We start from the raw sequence: 11,372 nt of genomic DNA, 5'->3' as shown, positions 1-11,372 counted from the left end.
AAAAAAAAAAAAAAAAAAGAAAGTTATATTTTAGGCCAGGCGCAGTGGCTCAGGCCTGTAATCCCAGCACTTTGGGAGGCCGAGGTGGGCGGATCGCTTGAGGTCAGGAGTTTGAGACCTGCCTGACCAACATGGAGAAACTCTGTCTCTACTAAATATACAAAATTAGCCAGGCATGGTGGTGCATGCCTATAATCCCACTCAGGAAGCTGAGGCAGGAGAATCACTTGAACCAAGGAGATGGTTCAAGAGGTTGCGGTGAGCCAAGATTGTGCCATTGCACTCCAGACTGGGCAACAAGAGTGAAACTCTGTCTCAAAAAAAAAAAAAAGAGGCCGGGCGCGGTGGCTCAAGCCTGTAATCCCAGCACTTTGGGAGGCCAAGGCGGGCGGATCACGAGGTCAGGAGATCGAGACCATCCTGGCTAACACGGTGAAACCCCGTCTCTACTAAAAATACAAAAAAATTAGCCGGGCGTGTTGGCGGGCACCTGTAGTCTCAGCTACTCAGGAGGCTGAGGCAGGAGGATGGCGTGAACCCGGGAGGCAGAGCTTGCAGTGAGCCGAGATTGCGCCACTGCACTCCAGCCTGGGGGACAGAGCAAGACTCTGTCTCAAAAAAAAAAAAAAAAAAAAAAAAGTTATATTTTAGGAAGCAAAGGAAAAGATCTCAACGAGGTCTTTAAGACCTGTGTTAATGAAGTTATTTTTTATTATTATTATTAATATTATTATTATTTTGAGACAGAGTTTTACTCTTTTTGCCCAGGCTGGAGTGCAATTAGCCAGGCATGATGGCACACGCCTGTAATCTCAGCTACTCAGGAAGCTGAAGCAGGAGAATCGCTTGAGCCTGGAAGGCAGAGGTTGCAGTGAGCCAAGTTCATGCCACTGTAGTCAAGCCTGGGCGACAGAGTGAGACCGTGTCTCAAAATATATATATATAATAATAATAATAATAACTCCAAACCAATCTAATGTCCCTGTCTAGGGGAACTGGAGACTGATAGCTTCTCTCAGTGTTTCTAGGACTGGCTGACTTTTCCTTCAGACTTCATTCACATGCACTTCTGACATGGATCCCTATCAAACTGACTGATCCAGATGCAGGTATACATTTTCTTTTTTCTTTTTCTTTCTTTGAGACAGAGTTTCGCTCTTGTTGCCCAGGCTGGAGTGCAATGGTGCAGTCTCAGCTCACTGCAGTGTGGGCGAAGGATTACCTAGGTGCCGAGGCAAGAGACTGAAGGCACAAACTGTTTCTGTATAATAAAGAAAATAGAATAGTTATAATACAAATTAGATATAGAGATGATCATGGACATTATCAATCATTAGTATAAACATTATTAATCATTAGCTTTTAATATTACTCTTTGTTGTATTACTAATACAAACAAGAAATAACCGGCAGGTATAGGGTCAGGTGCTGAAGGGACATTGTGAGAAGTGACCAAGAAGGCAAGAGGTGAGCCCTCTGTCACGCCCGCATAAGGGCCGCTTGAGGGCTCCTTGGTCAAGCAGTAATGCCAGTGCCTGGGAAGGCACCCGTTACTTAGCAGACCATGAAAGGGAGTCTCCTTTCCTTGGAGGAGTTAGGGAACACTCTACTCCACCAGCTTCTTGTAGGAGGCTGGATATTATCCAGGCCTGCCCACAGTTATCTGGAGGCCTAAACCCCTCCCTGTGATGCTGTGCTTCAGTGGTCACGCTCCTTGTCCACTTTCATGTTCCTCCCATACTCCTGGTTCCTCTTTGATCTCGCTCTGTCACCCAGGCTGGAGTAAAGTGGTGCAATCTCGGCTCACTGCAAGCTCCACCTCCTGGGTTCAGGGGCCATTCTCCTGCCTCAGCCTCCCAAGTAGCTGGGACTACAGGCGGCCGCCACCACGCCCAGCTAATTTTTTGTATCTTTTTTAGTACAGATGTGGTTTCACCATGTTAGCCAGGATGGTCTCGATCTCCTGACCTTGTGATCCACCTGCCTCAGCCTCCCAAAGTGCTGGGATTACAGGCCTGAGCCACCACACCCGGCCCGATCTTTCTTATAAGTGCATAGAGGAAAATGCTGACATATGCTGCCTTCCCTCTCTGCTTCGGCTACCTGAAACAGAAGGGCTCCCTGTCCCATGATCATGTGATTTGCCTGATCTCATCAATCACTTGGACAACTCACCCTCCTTACCCTGCCCTCTTATCTTTTTTTTTTTTTTTTTGAGACGGAGTCTCGCTTTGTCGCCCAGGCTGGAGTGCAGTGGTGTGATCTCGGCTCACTGCAAGCTCTGCCTCCTGGATTCAGGCCATTCTCCTGCCTCAGCCTCCCGAGTAGCTGGGACTACAGGCGCCCGACACTGCGCCTGGCTAATTTTTTGTATTTTTAGTAGAGATGGGGTTTCACCGTGTTAACCAGGATGGTCTCGATCTCCTGACCTCGTGATCCACCCACCTCAGCCTCCCAAAGTGCTGGGATCACAGGCGTGAGCCACTGCGCCCAGCCGCCCCCTTGTCTTGTATTCAATAAATATCAGTGCACCCAGCCATGCAAGGCCACTACCAGTCTCCACGTCTTGGTAGTGGTCCCCCTGGCCCAGCTGTTTTCTCTTTATCTCTTTGTCTTGTGTCTTTACTTCTTATGTTCTCTCGTCTCCGCACATGGGGAAAACATCCACTAAGCCCCATAGGGCTGGACCCTACACTGCAACCTCCCCCTCTTGGGATCAAGCAATTCTCGTGCCTCAGCCTCCCAAGTAGCTGGGACTACAGGCGCATGCCACCATGCCCAACTAATTTTTGTATTTTTAGTAGAGATGGGGTTTCACCATGTTGGCCAGGGTGGTCTCGAACTCCTGAACTCAGGCAATCCACCCACCTTGGCCTCCAAAAGTGCTGGGATTATATGCGTAAGCCACCATGACTGGCCTTTTTTGTTTTTCAGGCAGGGTCTCACTCTGTCACCCAGGTTGGAGTGCAGTGGTGCAATCTTGGCTCACTGCAAACACTACCTCCTGGTAGTGATCCTCCCACCTCAATCTCCTGAGTGGCTGGGACTACAGATGTACATGCGCCACCATGCCCCTCTAATTTTTGCATTTACTGTAGAGATGACACTCTCTACATGTTGCCCAGGCTCGTCTTAAACTCCTGACCTCAAGTGATCCACCTGCCTTGGCCCCCAAAGTGCTAGGATTAGAGGCGTGAGCCACCGCGCCTAGCTCAGATGTACATTTTCTTCCATTTCACATCTCAATTATTACTCACTAGTTCTCTGTCATCTAAATTCCATCTTCCAAAAGAGAGAACCATTTTATTAGCTTTAGTCATCTGTATAAAACAGTAGCTAGAACTATTAGAGACTCCAAAGCAGATGACAACAGGCGGGCACAAAGTGGCATGGTGAAGGAGCAGCAACTGTGAGCTAGCTGTCCAGCAGAACCACACAGTTAACCTACTCTCCTTGCGGGTAACAAATCAACCCTGTGAATGTGTTCTAAGAGGAATGCCCAGCACCATATACCAACCTCTCTAAAAAGAGTCTTCCGGAAACAGTCAAAGGTCCCAGAGTACATGGGAGGCTGTCCAGGCAAACTCGGTGGCTGTGTCTGCAGTCGGACCTGAAACCGGAAGTTAAAATGCAGTCACCTACCAGAATCAGAACTGCCTGTCAGCAGCAATGGCCCCACTGTCTGCCAAACTGAACAGGGAAGGCTGTACCTATATACATGTCTTTAGCATTCACTTAACCTGCTGGATTCAAACTTCTCTTTCATTTCATTAGTACTTCATTCCTTTCATTGGCAAATAATATCCCATCGTATGAATAAATCACATTTTGTATGCCTGCCTATTCATCAGTTGATAGACATTTGTGTTTTTCCTTTTTGATTATTATGAATAATGCTGCTATAAACATTTGTGTACAAGTTTTTTGTGTGGATATATGTTTTCAGTTCTCTTCGGTATTGTATTGGTCAGAATTCTCCAGAGAAACAGAACCAACAGGAGATATATATCAAGAGATTTAGTATAAGCAATTGGCTCATACAATTATAAAGGTTGAGAAGGCCCAAGATCTGTAGTCGGCAAGTTTGAGACCCAAAAAGAACCAATGATTCAGTTCAAGTCTGAAGGCAGGAAAAGACTAATGTCCCACCTCAAGTATTCAGGCAGGAGTTCCCTCTTACTTGCAGGGAAGTGTCAGTCAGCCTTTTGATCTATTTAGGCCTTCAACTGGATGAGGTCCACTCACATTAGGGAGGACAATTAGCTTTAATCAGTCTACAAATTCAAATGTTAATATCCAAAACCACCCTCACAAGCACACTCAGGATAATGTGTGACCAAATATCTAGGTACTCTGTGGCCTAGTCAAGGTGACACATAAAATTAACCATCACAGGTATTTATCCACTAGCATAATTTCTTTCTTTTTTTTTTTTTTTTTTTGAGACGGAGTCTCGCTCTATCGCCCAGGCTGGAGTGCAGTGGCGCAATCTCAGCTCACTACAAGCTCCACCTCCCGGGCTCACGCCATTCTCCTGCCTCAGCCTCTCCTAGTAGCTGGGACTACAGGCACCCGCCACCACGCCCGGCTAATTTTTTGTATTTTTAGTAGAGACGGGGTTTCACCGTGGTCTCGATCTCCTGACCTCGTGATCCACCCGCCTCGGCCTCCCAAAGTGCTGGGATTACAAGCGTGAGCCACCGCGCCCGGCCTTTTTTTTTTTAAGCTATCATAGTGGGTATGAGGTGGTATGCCATTGTGATTTTGATTTGCATTTCCATGATGGATAACGACATTGAACAACTTCTCACACGCTTATTAGCCCATCTTATTCAGAGAAATGCCTATTTAGGTCCATGACTGGGTGTGGTGTCTCACATCTGTAATCCCAGCACTTTGGGAGGCAGAGGTGGAAGGATCACTTGAGGACAGGAGTTCAAGATTACAGAAAGCTATGATGGTGCCACTACACTTCAGATTGGGTAACAGAGCAAGACCTGGTCTCTTTTTATTTATTTATTTTTTTGAGACAGGGTCTCACTCTGTCGCCCATGCTGGAGTGCAGTGGTATGATCTTGGCTCACTTTCACTTCCGCCTCCCAGGCTCAGGTGATCCTCCCACCTCAGCCTCCCAAGTAGCTGGGACCTCAGGTGCATGCCATGCTCGGCTAATTTTGTTTTTTTCGTAGAGATGGGGTTTCACCATGTTGCCCAGGCTGATCTGGAACTCCTGGACTCATATAATCTGCCTGCCTCAGCCTCCCAAAGTGCTACAATTATAGATGTGAGCCACCATGGCCAGCCAAGACCCAGTCTCTTTAAAAAAGAAAAAAAGAAAAAAAGGAGGCCAGGCGCGGTGGCTCACGCCTATAATCCTAGCATTTTGGGAGGCTGAGGTGGGTCAATAACCTGAGGTCAGGAGTTCAAGACCAGCATGGCCAACATGGTGAAACCCCGTCTCTACTAAAAATACAAAAATTAGCCAGGCGTGGTGGCACTCTCCTGTAATCCCAGCTACTTGGGAGGCTGAGGCAGGAGAATCGCTTGAACCCGGGAGGCAGAGGTTGTGGTGAGCCAAGATCGCGCCTTTGCACTTCAGCCTGGGCAACAGACTGAGACTCCTTCTCAAAATAAAATAAAATAAAAAGGAGATTCTCTCTCTCTCTCTCTCTCGACAGGGTCTTTCACTGTCACCCAGGCTGGAGTCTTTGCCCATTTTTAATTGGATTATTTGTCTTTTTTTTTTTTTTTTCTTTGAGGTGGAGTCTTGCTCTGTCACCCAGGCTGGAGTGCAGTGGCTCAATCTCAGTTCACCACAAGCCTCCTGGGTTCAAGTGATTCTCCTGTCTCAACCTCCCTCGTAGCTGGGATTACAGGTGCGTGCCACCACACCCAGCTAACTTTTGCATTTTTTTTTTTTTTAGTAGAGACAGGGTTTCGCTGTGTTGGCCAGACTGGTCTCGAACTTCTGACCTCAGGTGATCCACCCGCCTCGGCCTCCTAAAGTGCCGGGATTACAGGCATAAGCCACTGGCCCAGCCCTGATAAATGTTTATTGTTGTTTTAAGCCATTAAGTTTTGAAGCAAGTTGGTTTTGTTTTTTGGGTTTTTTTGAGACAAGGTCTTGCTCTGTCACCTAAGCTGGCATGCAGTGGCACCATCTTGGCTAACTGCAGCCTTGAACTGCTGGGCTCAAGTGATCCTCCTGCCTCATTGGAGGAAACTGTTAAACCACAATAGATAACTGATATATCCAGTTACTTCTGCAGTCTTTTTTCTGAATTTTATTTTGTTTTGTTTTGTTTTGAGTCAGAGTTTTACTCGTTGCCCAGACTGGAGAGCAATGGCATGATCTTGGCTCACGGCAACCTCTGCCTCCCAAGTTCAAGTGATTCTCCTGCCTCAGCCTCTCAAGTAGCTGGGATTACAGGCATGTGCCACCACTCCCGGCTAATTTTGTATTTGTATATTTATTTTTATTTATTTATTTTTTTTTTGAGATGTAGTTTCACTATTGTTGCCCAGGCTGGACAGCAATGGTGTGATCTGGGCTCACCTCAACCTCTGCCTCCCGGGTTCAAGCAATTCTCCTGCCTCAGCCTCCCAAGTAGCTGGGATTACAGGCATGCACCACCACACCCAGCTAATTTTGTATTTTTAGTAGAGACGGGATTTCTCCACATTGCTCAGGTTGGTCTCGAACGCCCAATCTTAGGTGATCTGCCCGCCTCAACCTCCCAAAGTGCTGAGATTACAGGCGTGAGCCACCATGCCTGGCCTAATTTTGTATTTTTAGTAAAGACGGGGTTTCTCCATGTTGGTCACCTGCTCTCGAACTCCCGACCTCAGGTGATCTGCCCGCCTCGGACCCCCAAAGTGGGATTACAGGCGTGAGCCACCATGCCCAGCCCTTCCTGGATGTTTTTCCTGCTCACTGTTCTGCTTCCAAATCCTTCTCAAGGTTGCTGTTGTACTAACCTTTCCAAAACATCATTTTTACCATGTTGTTTCTTTATTTCTTTAGAATCTCTTAGTCTTGTATTTGTCAGGTCCTTCTATATCATCATTTTTACCATTTTTTAAAATTTCTTTAGAATTTCTTATTCTTGTATTTGTCAGGGCCTTCCATATCAAACCAAGAAGTCCCTCTCTGGGCAACAGAGGTGACATGTAAGTCTGAGGGGTTTATGGGACACAATAGAAATGCCCAGAGGCCACCATACCTTTACATCCAAAATCCCTCACATTGTCCTTCAGATCTCCCATAGTCAGGCATAACCTCCCCTAGCTAGTAGAGAGAGAGAAATGGATCAAAGCTTCTGACTAGACCGGGTACAGTGGCTCACGCCTATAATCCCAGCACTTCAGGAGGCCAAGGCAGGAGGATCACTTGAGGCCACAAGTTTGAGACCAGCCTGCCCAACATGGAGAAACCCCATCTCTACTAAAAATACAAAAATTAGCCAGGCATGGTGGCGGGCACCTGTAATCCCAGCTACTCAGGAGGCTGAGGCAAAAGAATTGCTTGAACTCGGGAGATGGAAGTTGCCATGAGCCAAGGTCCTGCCACTGTACTCCAGCCTGGGTGACAGAGGGAGAGTCTTGTCTCAAAAGAAAAAAAAAAAAAAAAAATTCTGACTAATACCTTTTTGTGATTTTTTTTTCTTTTGAGACAGTGTCTCATCCTGTTGCCCAGACTGGAGTGCAAAGGCTCACTGCAGCCTCAAACTCCTAGGTTCAACTGATCCTCCAGCCTCACCCTCCTGAGTAGCTGGGATTACAGGTGTGCACCACCATGCCCAGCTAATTTTTGTATTTTTATAGACATGAGGTCTTGCCATGTTGCTAAGGCTGCCTTTTTGTGATTTTATATACACTTCATACCTCATACCTGTCTCAACAGGACATCAGCCATCCAAACCAGCAAGAACATTAAAGTCCTTTGCAGGTGGTTTTGTGTTTTTTCTTTTTTTTTTTTTTTTTTTTTGAGACGGAGTCTTGCTCTGTCGCCCAGGCTGGAGTGCAGTGGCGTGATCTCGGCTCACTGCAACCTCCGCCTCCCGGGTTCACGCCATTCTCCTGCCTCAGCCTCTCCGAGTAGCTGGGACTACAGGCGCCCGCCACCACACCCGGCTAATTTTTTGTATTTTTGGTAGAGACGGGGTTTCACCGTGGTCTCGATCTCCTGACCTCGTGATCCGCCCGCCTCGGCCTCCCAAAGTGCTGGGATTACAAGCGTGAGCCACCGCGCCCAGCCTGTTTTTTCTTTTTTTTTTTTTTTTTTTTTTTTTGGGAAGGCGTCTCACTCTGTCACCCAGGCTGGAGTGCAACAGCACAATCTCAGCTCACTGCAACCTTCACCCTGTGGGTTCAAAGGATTCTCCTGCCTCAGCCTCCCAATTAGCTGGGATTATAGGCACCTGCCACCACACCCAGCTAATTTTTTTTAGAGATGGGATTAATTTTTTAGAGATGGGATTTCACCGTGTTGGCCAGGCTGGTCTCGAACTCCTGACCTCAGGTGATCCACCTGCCTCAGCCTCCCAAAGTGCTGGGATTAACAGGCATGAGCCCACCCTGCCTGGCCTAGGTTGTCTTATTTTATAATATGATCCCTACTTGCAAGCCACACTCACCTTCACTCCTGCCTTCCCCACATCAGACTGTCTGGGTCTCCCTACTCCTTCAGTCTGAACTCACCCAGCACTTGAATGCCTGTTCTAACGCACCACCTTCCATAGAGCTTTTTCATGCCCTACTCTGAAGCATTGCAGCTTTTGCCTTGTCAGGACACACAGACCACAGCTCAGTTACACTATCTTGGACTTCTTTTTTTTCTTCTTCTCCTTTTTTTTTTTTTTTAACCTTGGACCTCTGAAAGTAGCTTAAGGTCAGACTTTGATTGGAGCCCACCCAGCTCACTAAGGCCAAAAACACAGCACTCAGCAATTTGTGGTTTTGGTTTAAGCTAAAAAGAGGCTTTCTGGTTGCTAAATATGCCAGTGAGCATTTCAGTTATTTGCACTTCAGTGCAGAGGTCATCCAGTCCTTCTTGGGAGTGACATCAAGGACAAAGGTGATACGGAGGTAGGAGCAATATTTGTGTGTGTGTATATATATATATATATATATTTTTTTTTTTTTTTTTTAAGGGCGGCCCCAGAGGCCTATAACTAATAAGATATCTGCCTATACGGACCAAGAGCAGGAAGAAAGGCCAGACAATTGTCCCTCAGTAGACAGTGCCACTTGAAATGACCACAGTCTGGGAAGCACTAACACACGGCATTTACCACCAGCTAAATTAACATTTGATTTCATGTTGCACAATGACCTAGCCAGTCCAGCTACTTTAACCCTGGTCTTCCTATAGAATGACCCCAGTATGAGCTCTACTTCAGGGCAGCTCCTCTCTTGGATGAAAGGCAGCAAAGAGCTTGCTGCCCAAGCTGGCCAAGAGGAAGTGCCCACAAAACTATTTCGCTGTGGAGGAAATCTGACCCAACATCCTAACAAACCCCCTCACATGGGCTTCCAATCTTTTAAAACTCATGTCTGCTCCCCACAGGCCCACCCTGGCAATGACTTGTCAATTTCCTTCAAGTCTATGTCCAGAAATAAAGTGAGAAAACTGGATGCAGCTTCGAGTGCTAAGCCATGAGGGATGGACTTTGGTCCCCCAGCAAAGCATTAATGAAGGTGTCGCAAGGGGAATAGTTGAGATATGATATGAGGAAGACCAGAGAACAATCCCTGATGAATGTCCTCCCTCCCAAGCCTCAGTCTGACCATAGCTTCCTCATCTGGGAGTTGTGAGAATGAGGCTGGCCTTGTGCAAAGCTGATCACCTTGCTTTCCGTGGAAGGGGCTCGGTCACTGAGGTCATCATTGCTTCTCACAGGGATGCCTCTGCCCAGGAGGCTGAGCAGGCCACCACTGGGTATCTCCCCAGGCTGGGAAAGGTGCGAAAGAGATGGGTACTCTTGCCCCAGGGGAATGTATCAAAGGACACCTCCAGAACAACCGTACCGCTCTGTCTTTAGTTGTCTTCCTGGGGCGGGCTTTACAGGGGACCTGTTTCAACCTTAATGACAATATTAGTGTTGGCTGAAACCAGAATTATGGAGAGACGTTTATTCTTTCCCATACCTAAAGAAGTGGCTCAGGGTCAGGAGAGACTGCGGGACAGGGAACTTTACATCAGAGCTCTTGACAGGCAGTTAGAGGATGCTCACTTTGCGCCGCCGCCTGGCTCTTTGGGGCTCAAGGTACAGCTTCTTGCTCACCCCTGAAAGAGAGATTCCCTAGACTTCTCACGGAAGCTCACACAGGCCCCTCTTCTGCCCAGCGGCCGCGCCTCGCGGGTACCATGCTTTCCGCGCCCCGCCCGGGCCTCCTCCCCAAAGCCTGCGACCCAGCCTCCCGCACCTTGACCGTGTCCAGAGGGTGACCCACGAACACCAGGCACACGCCGCCAAAGCCGCCGGCCAGCAGGTTCTTGAGCGGGCTGATGGGTTTCGGCTGGTCGGCCATGGTCAGTCCGTCTGTCACTCAGTCTGTCAGTTCTCGGGCCGTCCTGGCTTCTCAGCCCTAGCTGCAGTGCCGGCGCCGCCGACCTTTCACCCACTTTCGGGTGGGCGGGGCAAGAGCCCGGGGCAGGTCGGGAGGAGGGCCCAGTTGGCACGGTAGGGCTTCCGCCCGTGGCTGCTTCCGGCCTCGGCCCCGCTTCGATGGGCGTGGCAGAGAGCAAAGCCGCATGGGCGGGGTTTGGGAGTGTCGGCCAGCGGGGCCTATTCCTCCAGAAAGCCTTCCCAGACTTCAATGTTTCCTCTGAGCTCCCATTTATCCACTCACTCCAGAGAGATCAGTTGCGCCCTGCCATATGCCAGGCGTCCTTCTAGGTGCTGGAGGCACCCCTGGTAGTACAACACACAGGTCCCTGTCCTCCTGGAATTTACAGACCATAACAAAGATAAATAACTGAAAAATGCATAGTGTATCAAGTAATAATAAGTACTACGGAGAAAAATCCAGGAAGAGAGTTAGAGGGTGTGTGGGACAAGTGATTTGCAATTTTAATTAGTTGAATAAGGGAGGGTTTAACTGAAAAGGTGACAGGATTCAAGACCTGAGAAGATGAGAGAGGGAGTTCTGTTCATTCATAACAGGGTCAAGGGTGAGGAACCTTCCATCCAGAAGAAAAAGAAAATGCAAAAGCCTTGAGATGGTCTGTGCCTGACATGTTTGAGAAACCACGGGAAGAGGGAGAGTAGTAGCTGATGAGGCGACAGAGGTTTTGGAGGGAGTAGAAGACAGGTTTGGGCCTGGTGTTATGGCTCATGTATGTAATCCCAGCTCTTTGGGAGGCCAAG

General features: G+C 48.1%; 1 protein-coding gene across 2 annotated transcripts in view; it reads right to left on the bottom strand.

Moving 5' to 3' along the window:
* The window catches only part of SLC25A20 (solute carrier family 25 member 20), a 46,250-nt gene extending 35,597 nt beyond the window's left edge, over positions 1 to 10,653 (bottom strand). Inside the window, exons 1-3 of one of the 2 annotated variants that reach the window (XM_058442224.1) lie at positions 10,429 to 10,523; positions 10,150 to 10,288; positions 3,518 to 3,610 (exon numbers count right to left, since the gene is read on the bottom strand). In XM_058442224.1, the coding sequence (XP_058298207.1) occupies positions 3,518 to 3,565 (48 nt within the window). In that variant the 5' untranslated portion in view covers positions 3,566 to 3,610; positions 10,150 to 10,288; positions 10,429 to 10,523. Of the gene's footprint in view, positions 1 to 3,517; positions 3,611 to 10,149; positions 10,289 to 10,428 lie in introns of both variants that reach the window. The other variant, XM_032161628.2, reaches the window with a different exon arrangement.
* Positions 10,654 to 11,372: the final 719 nt, after the last annotated feature.

This window comes from Hylobates moloch, unplaced genomic scaffold (genome assembly GCF_009828535.3).
Source record: "Hylobates moloch isolate HMO894 unplaced genomic scaffold, HMol_V3 SCAFFOLD_8, whole genome shotgun sequence".
Taxonomy (NCBI): domain Eukaryota; kingdom Metazoa; phylum Chordata; class Mammalia; order Primates; family Hylobatidae; genus Hylobates; species Hylobates moloch.
Note: the sequence above shows the minus strand (reverse complement) of the source record. Positions and strands in the feature narration are given on the sequence as shown.